At 38.2% G+C, this 14909-nt stretch overlaps 1 protein-coding gene across 14 annotated transcripts in view; it reads left to right on the top strand.

Annotated features, from left to right (window-relative positions):
- The window catches only part of STAG1 (STAG1 cohesin complex component), a 402189-nt gene that overhangs the window by 267604 nt on the left and 119676 nt on the right, over positions 1 to 14909 (top strand). For all 14 annotated transcript variants that reach the window (XM_074031098.1, XM_074031099.1, XM_074031097.1 and 11 more), the window contains one exon: positions 2960 to 3067. In XM_074031098.1, the coding sequence (XP_073887199.1) occupies positions 2960 to 3067 (108 nt within the window). The remainder of the gene's footprint in view (positions 1 to 2959; positions 3068 to 14909) is intronic.

Raw genomic sequence — 14909 nt, 5'->3', positions numbered from 1 at the left:
AATTTTTATATTTTTAGTAGAGACGGAGTTTCACCATGTTGGCCAGGCTGGTCTCGAATCCCTGACCTCAAGTGATCCACCCACCTGGACCTCCTAAAGTGCTGGGATTACAGATATGAGCCACCATGCCTGACCTGTCTCTCCCTTTTCTAACCTTGTAACTTTTATTTCATTCTCTTGTCTGATTGCATAGACAGCACCTTCAGCACTGTAACAGTGTCACTGATAGCTATTCCCGTTCTTGTCCTAGGAAATCATTTAAAATTATTTGTTTCTGTCATAGATTTTAATATGATAGAAGCTCCTTTGCATTCTGAGTTTTCTGGGGTTTTTGTTTCATTTACGTGCCTAAGTTAAATTAATAGACTTGTCTAATGGTAAACACTATTGCATTGCTAGAATAAATTTTTTTAACATGATATATTTTGTTTTATTTAAATGCAGTATTATATTTAATATCTTAGGATTTTACGTTCGTGTTGATGAGTAAATTTGACATTTTTTTCTTGTCCTTTTCCAACTTCAAAATCAAGGTTGTAGTCTTGTATTCCCTTTGTAAAATACCTTTTTTTTTTTTTGGAGACAGTGCCTTACTCTGTCACCCAGACTGGAGTGCAGTGGTATGATCTCAGTTCACTGCAACCTTCACCTCTCAGGTTTAAGAAATTCTCATATCTCACCCTCCCGAGTAGCTGGGATTATAGGCACGCACCATCACGCTCAGCTACTTTTTTTATTTTAATAGAGATGGAGTTTTGCCATGTTGGCCAGGTTGATGTTGAACTCCTGACCTGAAGTGATCTACCCACCTCAGCCTCCCAAAGTGCTGGGATTTCAGGCGTGAGTCACTGAGCCGGGCTGTAAGATACTTTCAATAGTTTCTTGCCTTTTTTTTTTTTTTTCTCTTCCGAAAGAAGTGTCCTAAGACAGAGATTAATTATTTCTTGAAACTATAAGAGAATTATCTTATTAAAACTGTGACAGTCAATTTCTTTCTTTTTTTTCTTGGATACAGAGTCTCACTAAGTCACCCAGGCTAGAGTGCACTGGCGCAATCTCGGCTCACTGCAACCTCTGCCTCCCAGATTCAGGTGATTCTTATGCCACAGCCTCCCGGTAGCTGAGGTTACAGGCACGTGGCATCACGCCTTATTTTTGTATTTTTAGTAGAGATGGGACTTCACTATGTTGGCCAGGCCCATCTTGAACTCCTGACCTCAAGTGATCCACCTCCTCGGCCTCCCAAAGTGCTGGGATTAACAGGCGTGAGCCACCCTGCCCAGCCAGTTTTTAATTTCTTTTGTGCAAGAGGTCTGTTATCATTTCTATTTCTTCCGTGATTAACCATCTAAATTAAATTCTATTGGCTGAGCGCAGTACCTCATGCTTGTAATCCAAACACTGTAAGAGGTTGAGCCGGGCTGATAACTTGAGGTCAGGAGTTCGAGAGCAGCCTGGCCAACATGGTGAAACCCCATCTCTACTAAAAATACAGAAAATTAGTCGGGTGTGGTGGCAGGCACCTGTAGTCCCAGCTACTCAGGAGGCTGAGGCAGGAGAATCACTTGAACCCAGGAGACGGAGGTTGCTGTGAGCCGAGATAGGGCCACTGCACTTCAGCCTCTGCGAAAGAAACTGTCTCAAAAAAAGATAATAATAAATAATTAATTAAATGTTATTTCTTTTGTGTTACTGTTGACATTTTTGCAAACTTTTAAAAATGTTTTATCACAGTTTTATAATTTTATAGTTCATGATCTTCTTATTACTCTCCAAGACTCATTCTTTCTTAATTCTTTTCATCCTCTATTTTATTCGTATTCTCTTTTTCTTCATAAGTCATGTCAGGTTTGTCCATCTTACTGTTTGTAAAGAACCAGGTTCTTTTAGCTCATTTGTTTTTTGTTTTCTAATAACTATATCTAAAGTAATAAATACACCTTTAAGTACTCATGTATGTCCTAAAAATTTAGACATGTAGTATTTTAATAGACAATAATAAATAAATGTCTGTGAAACCTTTAATTACCTTTGTGGTTTCCAGTGTAATTGCAGGTTACTTGGAAGTATGTTTTTATTCTACCCAAATTTTTTTTTTTTTTTTTTTTGGAGACTGAGTCTGGCTGGCTCTGTCGCCCAGGCTAGAGTGCAGTGGCACAATCTTGACTCACTGCAACTTCTGCCTCCCAGGTTCAAGCGATTCTCCTGCCTCTGCCTCCCAAGTAGCTGAGGCTACAGGTACACATCAACACGCCTGGCTAATTTTTGTATTTTCAGTAGAGATGGGATTTTGCTTTGTTGGCCAGGCTGGTCTCTAACTCCTGACCTCAGGTAATCCACCCTCCTTCGCCACCCAAAGTGCTGGGATTATAGGCATGAGCCACCGCGCCTGGCTCTAAGATTTTAAGCTGTAGAAGAAGGCCAGACGCAGTGGCTCATGCCTATAACCCCAGCACTTTGGGAGGATGAAGCAGGTGGATTACCTGAAGTCAGGAGTTAGAGAACAGTCTGGCCAACATGACGAAACCTCGTTTCTACTAAAAATACAAAAAATTAGCTGAGCGTGGTGTTGGGTGCCTATAATCTCAGCTGCTCGGGTGGCTGATGCAGGAGAATCACTTGAACCCGGGAGGCAGAAGTTGTGGTGAACCAAGATCATGATGTTGCACTCCAGCCTGGGTGACACAGCAAGACCCTGTCTCAAAAAAAATAAATAAATAAATAAAAAGTAGAATAATTGTTGGCATTTTATTTTCTTCTTGTTGAATCTTTATTTTCTGAATTTTATGTTATTGTCTTTTATACTAAAAGGAGAAACATAACTTTCAAAGTAAGATAAAAGATGAAACAAAAATTATTAAGCCTTGAATTTTATAGTGAACTTTACAAAGTTTAAATAAAAGTAAAACTGAAAATAAACATTTGCTTTAGATCAGATGTTACTTTCTGTATTTTTCAGTGGAAGTGAAGAAGCTCTTTCCAATGAAGACTGTGAAAATGTTTACCACTTGGTGTACTCGGCACATCGCCCTGTTGCTGTGGCAGCTGGAGAGTTCCTTCACAAAAAGTGAGCTGATTATCTTTGAAAACAGATTCTACTTTTCTATGTTGTTTTGTTGTTGTTTTAGAGTTTGTAGGAGAGAGTAATAGTGACTGAACACAGTGCTGAAAATGTCCATCTCATACTCTGAGGGCTATAACAGCCTCATAGCCTATGTATACATTATGAATCACACCCTTGAGGATGCTGTACCTTGTGACATACTCCTTTTTTCTGAAATCTGAGAGGATGATTCTCAGCTAGATGTGAGTGGAGATTGGAGGAGTGCATGAAACTTATAAAAGCTAACATAATTGATAATTCATCACTAGTTTTTTCTTTAAAATTCTGAGATTTGATCTTACTTTCTCAACATTTGTAATCTAAATGTGAAGCAGTATCACCTTTAAAATGCCTCCCAAGTTTTAATGTTTTTTCATTTTCTCCATTATGATGATTGATTATTTATTTTTTTTTTATTTTTTTGAGATGGAGTTTCGCTCTTGTTGCCCAGGCTACAGTACAGTGGCACAATCTTGACTCACCACAACTTCTGCCTCCCAGGTTCAAGTGATTGTCCTGCCTCAGCCTCCCAAGTAGCTGGGATTACAGTCATGCACCATCCTGCCCAGCTAATTTTGTATTTTTATTAGAGACAGGGTTTCTTCATGTTGGTCAGGCTGGTGTTGAACGCCCGACCTCAGGTAATTCGCCTGCCTCAGCCTCTCAGAGTACTGGGATTACAGACGTGAGCCACCACACCTGGGCATGATGAGGATTATTTTAATCAGTAATTCATAGTAATTCTGAAAATTTTATATATATATAGTTGCAGTTAATTTTTTTTAAACCTTATTTTTTGGTAAAGCATAAAGCTAATGAGAGTATATGCATGTGAACACTTAGGAAGGACATTTTTTATTGTGATTTACTGTATATGTTGTATAATTAGATTAGTTCATTCTGTAAAACATTTTAAAATATATTATATATAAGTGTGTGTGTGTGTATACATATATATTTTTTTTTTTTTGAGAGATGGGGTCTTGCTATCTTGCCCAGGCTGATCTTGAACTCCTGGCCTCAAGTGATCCTCCCACCTCAGCCTCCCAAAGTGTTGGGATTACAGGCATGAGCCACTGCACCTAGCTGATTAATTCATTTTTAAACTATAAACATATTGTTGGTTATATGTGTATATCTTTTGCTTCGCTTTGTGTTTTGTTTTTTTGTTTATGGATTTAAATTACTAGCTTTGAATAATATTCACAGGTGATTACAAAAGTTTATTATATATGCTAACTTCGTATTATGCTGAAATACAAATATAAATCATGGACTAGGCAACTGCTGTGCATCAGTGACTAACTTTGATTATGAGCAGGCCTGGCCTCTATCCAGTATCTGCATTCAGTGCTACAATAAAAATTGTTCTCTACTCACTTGTACCTTTCAAAGTGAGAAAAGTTATTTGAGTGTAAGAAATCTCTGTTAAGAAAGAAACCAGCTACTTACTGTGCATGCTGGCAATGAAAATGAAGAGGAAGAAAGTCAAGGTTTTCAGGCATGACTTAAAATAATATTGAATTTCCTAGTGACTCTGACACCTCTGGCTAGTAGAATAATGCTGATTTTATATTTATCTTTGGATGTTGTCTGTCACCGATATCAAGGAGGTACTGTAGCCTTTCTTTTTTCAGGATTATTATATTCTAATTAGTCTATTCTCCACTTAACTTGTCAAAGAACTTTGTGTTTTTAGAAATAATTTGTTGTTTCTGTAGTTTCAGAGAGAAAATAAACTTGAGATGGGTTCTCTGTATAGTAGAAGCCATAAACTGGTAACTCTTGAGTTAGAAAAGGTCTTAATTAGAATGTACTTATTTTATATCTGTATTATATTTTTCTATGTTTGAAATATTGGCTAAATTTTTTATACTTTAAAAATTGATAGACATTTATAGAGTACATGTGATATTTTGATACATGCATCTAATGTGTAATGGTCAAATTAGGTAAGTAGGATATCCATCACCTCAAATATGTATTATTTCTTTGTGCTGGGAACTTTCCAAATCTTCTATTAATAGCTATTTTGAAATATTCCATAAATTATTGTTAACTATAGTCACCCTACTGTGCTATCAAACACTAAAACTTATTTCTTCTAACTGTATTTTTGGACCCGTTAACCTCTCTTTATTCCGCCCTCTGGTAGCAATCATTGTACTGTGCCTCCAGGAGATCAACCTTTTTTAAACTCCCACATATAAGTGAGAACATGAGATATTTGTCCTTCTGTGCTTGGCTTAATTCACTTAACATAAGGTCATCTAGTTCCATCTGTGTCACTGCAAATGACAGGATTTCCTTTTTATGGCTAAATAATATTCCATTGTGTATAAATACCACATTTGTTTATCCATTCAAACGTTGATGGACACTTCGGTTGATTCCATGTCTCACTACTATCAATAGTACTGTACTGAACATGGCAGTGCAGATATCTCTTTGATATGCTGATTTTTTTTTTCTTGTAGATATATACTTAGCAGTGGAGTTGCTTGATCATATGGTAGATGTTTTTAGTTTTTTGAGGAACCTCCATACTGTTTTCCACAGTTGCTATACTAGTTTACCTTCCTACGAACAGTGTACTAGCATTCCCCTTTCTCTGCATCCTGGCCAGCATGTTAATTCTTTTGTCTTTTTGATAATAACTGTTGAAAGTGAGGTAAGATGATATCTCATTGTGATTTTGTATTTGCATTTTCTTTGTAATAAATGATGAGAGCACTTTTTTGTATACCAGTTGGCCACTGGTATGTCTTCCTTTGAGAAATGTCTATTCAGATCATTTGCCCATTTGTAAATTGGATTGTTTTCGTTTTTACTAAGGAGTTGTTTGAGTTCCTTATATCCCTTGTCAGATGAATAGTTGGCCAATATTTTCACCTATTCTACAGGTTGTCTCTTTATTGATCCCTTTGCTGTATAGAAACTTTTTTGCTTGATATAATCTCATTTTTCTGTTTTTCCTTTTGTTGCACATGCTATTGAGGTCTTGCCCCAAAACTCTACCCAGACTAATATTCTTAAGAATCCCCAGTGTTTTCTTTCTCTTTTTTTTTTTTTTTTTCCAAGACAGAGTCTCACTCTGTCGCCCAGTATGGAGTGCAGTGGCGCAATTTCAGCTCACTGCAACCTCCACCTCCTGGGTTCAAGCAATTCTTCTGCCTCAGCCTCCCGAGTAGCTGGGATTACAGGTACGTGTCACCACACCCGGCAATTCACTACTATTTATTGAAGAAGCAGCTGTCCTTTCCCCACGATATGTTCTTGGTGCCTTTGCCGAAAATCAGTTAGTTGTAACTGTGTGCACTTATTTCTGGGTTATCTGTTTTGTTGCATTGGTATATGTGTCTGTTTTTATGCCAGGATTATGCCATTTGGGGTAATAAGACTTTGTATTATATTCTAAAGTCAGGTGGTGTAAAGCCTCCAGCTTTTGCTCAAGATTGCTTTGCTTATTGTGGGTAATTTGTGGGGCCATATGAATTTTAGGGTTTTTTTTTCAATTTCTATAAAAAATGTCTTTGATACAGGGATTGCATAGAATCTGTATATCAATTTGAGTAGTATGGACATTTTAAACAGTCTTAATTCTTCCAATCCAAGAGCATGAGATGTCTTTTTTGTTGTTGTTGTTGTTTTTGTTTTAAATATCCTCTTCAGTTTCTTTCATCTGTGTTTTATAGTTTTGTTTGTAGAGATCTTTTACTTTGGTTAAATTTATTCCCAGCTGGGTTTTTTTTTTTTTTTTTTTGGTAGCTGTTGGAAATGAGATTGACTTCTTGACTTCTTTTTCAGATTGTTCACTTTTGCTGTATAAGAATGCTACGGATTTTTATGTCGATTTTGTATTCTACTTTTCATAATTTATTAGTTCTAACAATTTTTTGTGCGGAGTCTGTTTCTGTAAATATAAGATTATGCCATCTACAAACAAAGATAACTTGACTTCTTTCTTTCCAATTTGGATGTCTTTTATTTCATTCTCTTGCCTAATTGCTCTGACTAGGACTTTTAGTACTATGTTGTATAAAAGTGGTGAAAGTTGACGTCCTGGTCTTGAGTTCTTTTTTTTTTTTTTTTTTTTTTTTGAGACGGAGTCTCGCTCTGTCACCCAGGCTGGAGTGCAGTGGCCGGATCTCAGCTCACTGCAAGCTCCGCCTCCCGGGTTCACGCCATTCTCCTGCCTCAGCCTCCCGAGTAGCTGGGACTACAGGCGCCCGCCACCTCGCCCGGCTAGTTTTTTGTATTTTTTTAGTAGAGACGGGGTTTCACCGTGTTAACCAGGATGGTCTCGATCTCCCGACCTCATGATCCGCCCGTCTCAGCCTCCCAAAGTGCTGGGATTACAGGCTTGAGCCACCGCACCCGGCCGGTCTTGAGTTCTTATAGGAAAGACTTTCAACTTTTCCCCATTTAATGTGATTGTAACTGTGGGTTTGTCTTATATGGACTTTATTATTTTGAGATGTGTTTCCTTTGCTAGTTTATTGAGAGTTTTTATCATGAAGGGATGTTGATTTCTTTCAAATGCTTTTTCTCTATTGAGAGGGTCATAAGTTTTGTCTTTCATTCTGTTGATGTGATGTATCACATTTATTGATAATGCATATGGTTAAGCTATCTTTGTGTCCCTGATATAAATCCTGCTTGATTATGGTACATTATCTTTTTAATATGCTGTTAAATTTGGTTTGCTAGTTATTGTTGAGAATTTTTACATGCATGTTTACTGGGGATATTGTCTAATAGTTTTTGTTGTTGTTGTTATTTTGTCTTTGTCTGGTTTTGGCATCAGGGTGATGCTGACCTTATACAATGAGCTTGGAGGTATTCCCTTGTCTTCAATTTTCTGAAATACTTTGAGTAGAATTGGTGTTCTTCTTTAAATGCTTGGTAGAATTCTGCAGTGAAGCCATCAGGTACTGGGCTTTTTTTGTTTGTTTGGAGACTTTTTATTAGTGCTTCAATATCATTAATTTTTATTACTGCTTCAATATCATTATTGGTCTGTTCAACAGGTTTTCTATTTCTTTTTTTTTTTTTTTTTTGAGACGGAGTTTTGCTCTTGTTGTCCAGGCTGGAGTGCAATGGCACGGTCTCGGCTCACTGCAACCTCCGCCTCCTGGGTTCAAATGATTCTCCTGCCTCAGCCTCCCGAGTAGCTGGGATTACAGGTGCCTGCCACCATGCCCAGCTAATATTTGTATTTTTAGTAGATACGGGGTTTCACCATGTTGGCCAGGCTGGTCTCGAACTCCTGACCTCAGGTGATTCACCTGCCTTGGCCTCCCAGAGTGCCGGGATTAAAGGTGTGAGCCACCATGCCCAGCAGGTTTTCTGTTTCTTTATGGTTAATTTGTGATAGGTTGCATGTGTCCAAGAATTTATTCATTTCTTTTAGGTTTTACATTTTGTTGGTATACAGACGTTTATAATAGTTTTTACCGATCCTTTGTATTTCTCTTATAACCATTGTAATGTCTCTTTTTCTGTCTCTGATTTTATTTATTTGGGTATTCTTTCTTTCTTTCTTTCTTTCTTTCTTTTTTTTTTAGTTTAGATAAAGGTTTGTTCATTTGTGGTTCCATTTGTCTTTTGTATTTAGTCTTAATTACATTTATTCTCTGATCTTTATTATAATTTCTTTCCTTCTGCTAATTTTGTTTTTTTGTTTGTTTTTGTGAGTCTTCTAGTTCCTTGCTGTGTTTCATTATTGTCGTCTGTTTGAAGTTTTGCTAGTTTTTTGATATAGATACTTATTGGTATAAACTCCTTTAGAACTGCTTTGGCTGTACTTGATAGGTTTTAGTATGTTGTGTTTCTATTTTCTTCTCTCTCACGAAATTCTGAAATTTCTTCTTTAACCCATTTGTTGTTCAGGAGCGTGTTGTCTAATTTACATGAACTAGAACAATTTCCATTCCTTCTGTAATTGATTTTTAGTTTTATTCCATTATGGTTAAAAGAGATACTCAATATGCATTCAGTATTTTAAAATCTGTTGACTTCTTCTGTGACCTTGTAGCCTGTCCTGGAGAATGTTTCATTTGTTACTAGAAAAATGAGTATTCTGCAACTGTTAGATGGAATGTTCTGTAAATGTCTATTAGGTCCATTTGGTCTAGAATGTAGCTTAACTCCAGTGTTTCTTTGGAATCATTGATTCATTTTCTGTCTGGATAATCTTCCCATTGCTGAAAGTTGCATGTTGAAGTCCCCTACTACTACTATTGTATTGCAGTTTCTCTCTCTCCTTATGTCTTAATTTTTAAAATGTATTTGGGAGGTTCAATATTGAGTGTACAGATATTTACAATTGTTACATCCTCTTGTCATATTGACCCTTTACCATTGTAAAATGGTATTCTTTGTCTTTTTTCTTTTCTTTTCTTTTCTTTTTTTTTTTTTTTTTTTTTGAGACAGAGTCTTGCTCTGTCGCCAGGCCGGAGTGCAGTGGCGCCATCTTGTCTTACTGCAACCTCCACCTCCTGGGTTCAAGCAGTTCTCCTGCCTCAGCCTCCCGAGTAGCTGGGACTACAGGCATGTGCCACTACACCTGGCTAATTTTTATATTTTTAGTAGAGACGGGGTTTCACCATGTTGGCCAGGATGGTCTCCATCTCTTGACCTTGTAACCCGCCCGCCTCGGCCTCCCAAAGTGCTGGGATTACAGGCATGTGCCACCCCTCTGGCCTTCTTTGTCTTTTTTTAATCATTCTTGACTTGAAGTCTATTTTATTTGATAACAAATATAGCCACTCCTGTTACATTTTTGGTTTCTAAGTGCATGGATTATCTTTTTCCATACCTTCACTTTCAGTCTGTGTGTGTCTTTACAGATGAAGTGAGTTTCTTATGGCAGAATATAGTTGTGTCATTTTTTTTAATCCATTCAGTCACTTTATATGTCTTTCAATTTGATAATTTAATCCATTTACCTTCCGGATTATTATTGATGGGCATGTGTTTACCATTGCCATTTTGTTGCTGTTTTCTGGTTGTTTTGTAGATCCCATTGATTTTTCTGTATCTAGTAGTAGGTTTTGATTCTGTGCTGTTTATTTCTGTTGTATCTATTATAGATATTGCTTTGTGATTACACTGAGACTTATAAAAATATCTTGTAGTTAAAACAGGTTATTTTATGTAGGGCACGGTGGCTTACACCTGTAATCACAGCACTTTGGGAGGCCAAGGCAGGCAGATCTCTTGGGGTCAGGAGTTCAAGACTAGCCTGGCCAAAATGGTGAAAGCCTATCTCTGCTAAAAATACAAAAATCAGCCAGGTGTGATGGCAGGTGCCTGTAATTCCAGCTACTTGGGAGGCCGGAGAATCGCTTGAACCTAGGAGGCAGAGGTTGCAGTGAGCCAAGATCGTGCTGCTGCACTCCAGCCTAGGTGATAGAGCGAGACTCACTGTCAAAAAAAAAAAAAATACAGAAAAAAATACAGGTTATTTTAAACTTATAATGACTTAGCTTTGATTGCAAAATATCATAAATAAACTTTACACTTTAACACAGCTCCCCTCTTACGTTTTGACTTTTTGATGTTTCAATTTACATTTAAAAAATTTTGCTTATCTCAGCAATTGTTGCAGTTGTTTGTTTTGGGGTTTTTTTGTTTGTTTGTTTGTTTGTTTTTTGTTTTTGTAGAGACAGGATTTTGCCATGTTGCCAAGCTGGTCTCCTAAGCTCAAGCGATTCTCCCATCTCCACCTTCCAAAGTTTGGAGATTACAGGCATAAGTCACCATGCCTGGCCCCGGTTGTTATTTTTAATAGTTTTTTCTTGTAGTCTTCATACTTAAGATATAAGTCATTTACTTACCACATTTATAGTATTAGAGTACTCTGAATTTTTTTCAGTTTTCTTACTTTTGCCAGTGAATTTTATGCCTTGAAGTTTTCTTGTTATACGTTAGTGTTGGGGTGATCAGACCCAACACCAGGCCGTGGGGGCTACGAAGTCCGGCGGAGTCAAAGGAATGAGAAAAGACAAGTTAAGAGTGAGTGCATAAGGTGGGTCCGGGGGCCAACGCTAGTGTGGAGGTTGTGAAGGCCCCGAGCTCTGGGATCCCACACTATTTATTGGTGATCAAACAAAGAAGCAGGTAGCGAGGATGTTTGGATGTGGGGGTAAAAAGGTGAGGATGTGAGGACATGAGGATAGATAGGTAGTGGTGCATCAAGTGTATCTGTGACAGTTTGGCATTTTCTTTGACGCATATAGAATATGCTTTGCTGCTCGAGATAATGGAGAACATGTTTACGAGCCTGGGAGAGCAACTGACAAGTCTGCGCACATTCCAGAGGCCATGAGGGGTTTTATGCCCCGAGCCCTGGATTCCATCCAAGCCACGAGGGGTATTATGCCCTGGGCTTATATTTGTGGTACGGCAGGGCAGCCTTCCCCACTTTGGCACAGAGTTTGGTGTTCCAGAGGCCACAAGGGGTTTTAGACCCTGGACCCCAAACATTTTCCAAGACTCTTTTATATTATGACAGATAAGCCAGTCCTGCCTGAGCTCTTCTACCAACACATTAGCATTCATGTCTTTCAAACTGAAGAACTTCTTTTGGCATTTTTTATAAGGCAGATCTGGTGTTGATGAATTCCCTCAGCTTCTGTTTGTCTGAGAAAGTCTTTATCTGTCTTTCATGTTTGAAGGATATTGTTAGGTACAGTGTTCTTGGATAGCGATTTTCTTTCTTCAGAACTTTGAATATAGCATCCCAGTCTATCCTGGCCTTCAAGGTTTCTGCCGATAAATCTATTGAAAGCCATATAGGAGCTCCATTGAATATGATACGATTCTTTTCTTTTGATGCTTTGGATATTTCTTCTTTGTCTTTGATTTTTGCTAATTTGATTATGATGTGACTTGGGAAATTCCTCTTTGGGTTGAATTTGTTTGATGACATCTGAGCTTTCTGTTCCTGGATGCTGTTGTCTTTCTCCAGATTTGGAGAATTTTCAGCCTTACTCTTTTAATATGCTTTCTAGGCCCTTTTTCTCTCTCATCTTCTTTGGGAATGCTAATTTTGCAGAAGTTAGTTTGCTTGAACGTGTCCCATAATTCTCATAGACTTTTTAAAATTTTTCTTTTTGCTCTTCTGACTAGGTAATTTCATATGTTCTGCCTTCAGGCTCACTAGTTCTTTCCTCTGTTTGGTTAAGTTTGCTGTTGAAGCTTTCTAGTGAGTTTTTCACTTCAGTTACATTCTTTATTTCTAGGATTTATATTTGATTTTTAAAAATTGTTTCTATTCGTATTTCTCATTTTGTTTTTCAAATTTGATTTCGTTTTCTATTTGGATTTGTGTGTGTGTGTGTAAATCCTTAAAATTCTTTAAGAGGATTACCCTGAATTGCCTGTCAGACATTTCATAGATTTTCAGTTTTTCCGGATCTGTTGCTGGAGCTCTACTGGTTTTGTTTGGTAGTGTAATATTTCCCTGACCTAAGTTGATTCTTGTGTATTTGAAGAGATAACTACTGCTTCCACTTTTTGCAGGTTTGCTTTGGTAGTACTAGATCTTTACTTCTTAGTTTCAGAACTTGAACCATGGCCTCTTGTTTTTTTCTTGGTCTGGCAAGAACTTATAGTGAATGCTGGAATTTAAACAGTATTCCAGAACCAAGTCACTGCACTTCTGTTCTTTCTCAGTCTGGTGAAGACTCTTAGTACTGGAACACTGCACTGGAACTATATTGCTGGCCTTACATTATTTCCCAACCTGGGAAATACTTAAGTGGGTACTGCAACTTAATCCTGGCCTTTAAGTTGTTTCCAGGCCAAGGAAAGACTTTATACAGTCACCTGGGCTTTGTGGAAAATATATCTAGGGATTTGATCCTTCCTGTGGATTATGCCCCTTGCAGTGCTTTTGTACTGGCCACTCCCTTCAACGTGGCGTCCCCACTGGTCAATGTGCCAAGTGGCCACCAAGATCTGTGCACCAGTTACTGTGATCAGCACCCTATTCTTTCTCCCCAGTGAACCCCAGGTTTTTCTGGCCTCCTGGCACTCCCAGTGGTTTCTGTGGGATGGAACTGGAGTGATCTTCTTGTGAAGATTCCCAGACTAGCAAGGAGAGCAATTTTCCACTTCTAATTCCCTCTTATCTTAGCAATCATGGGTCGAGGGCAATTCTCTTTGAGTTTTGCTGGCTTGTAGGGAGGGGGCAGTTGGCACAGTGTGAAATGACTATTTCTCTTACTAATCATAGTTTCTTGATTCTGTGGGCCCAGAGGGTTTCTCCACTTCTCTTCAGAGTTCTAGCATATTCAAGTGGTATTCTTGTGTTTGAATAGTTTCTGGTTGTATTTTTGTAGGGGGAGTGATGCTGGGCAGTCTTCTGTTCCACCATCTTGCTGATATCAGAACACCAAAAAAATTTTTGTTAGAATATCTTCCACAGAAATCCAGAAGGATGAGCCTCCATTAGTTTTTGTTTCTTTGTGAAAATTAGGCCAATTCTTATGCAAATGAAAGCTTCACTCCGTAAGTGTATTTTAGGTCCCTGTCTTGGAGAAACTTACAGTTTAATGACTTGATTAATGATCTCTTTTATCATTCTTCCATCATTTAATATGGTGACTTAGAAAATCTTAAATAAGCTGTGGAGTATCCCCAGGAGTTCCATGATCAGCTTTCAAAGATACTTAAATGTACACATCCACACACATATAGTGTCTTGTAGTCTAGTCATAAGCTTTTCACAGTATTAACCAATCATCCAAAAAGTAGTAAGATCTGTCTGAAATCCATATTTTAATACATCATCAAAAATTCCACATTTTAATACTCAAAATTTAAGCAAATTCCTCAGTGCCTCATTTATATGCACTAAATGGAATTATTTAAATTGGTACAACTGGACATGGGGCTCATCCCCATAACTCCAGCACTTTGGGAGGCCAAGGCAGGTGGAAGACTTGAGGTCAGGAGTTCGAGATCAGCCTGACCAACATGGTGAAACCGTATCTCTACTAAAAATACAAAAAATTAGCCTGGCATAGTGGCACACGCCTGTAATTCTAAACACTCCAGAGGCTGAGACAGGAGAATCTGTTGAGCTCAGGAGGTGGAGGTTGCAGTGAGCAGAGATCATGCCATTGCCGTCTAGCCAGGGTGACAGAGTGAGACTTCATCTCAAAAAAACATAAAATAAGCCGAGCGCGGTGGCTCAGGCCTGTAATCCTGGCACTTTGAGAGACTGAGGCGGGTGGATTACTTGAGGTCAGGAGTTTAAGACCAGCCTGGCCAACATGGTGAAACCCCATCTCTACTAGAAAGAACAAAAATTAGCCACGTATGGTGGCAGGCACCTGTAATCTCAGCAACTTGGGAGGCTGAGAGGCACAAGAATCGCTTGAATCTAGGAGGCAGAGATTGGGCCACTGCACTCCAGCCTGAGTGACAGAGCGAGACTCTGTCTCAAAAAATAATAAATAAATAGATTGGTATATTTCAGTTATCAGGGATATTCCTATTGTCCGTTTACCATCCCTCTGAAAGTCACCCATTAAACAGAACCTTCTCTTAAATGATAGCTGTATAGATACAGCTTCAAGATAAGTTCTCTAGTCCACTAATATGCCTTCCTCTTCACTCACCCCCCAGAAAAACTCAGCTTCTCTGTAATCGTTTTCTGCTAGAGATTGGTTTCTTATAATATCACATGAAATTATTCTCGTTTTATTCAGTTATATTACCTCTCATTTGAGAGGCCTACTCTGACTTTTACATATAAACTAGTACATGCTATATACATATACCTTTTTTTTCT

Source organism: Macaca fascicularis, chromosome 2 (genome assembly GCF_037993035.2).
Source record: "Macaca fascicularis isolate 582-1 chromosome 2, T2T-MFA8v1.1".
Lineage (NCBI taxonomy): Eukaryota > Metazoa > Chordata > Mammalia > Primates > Cercopithecidae > Macaca > Macaca fascicularis.
Note: the sequence above shows the minus strand (reverse complement) of the source record. Positions and strands in the feature narration are given on the sequence as shown.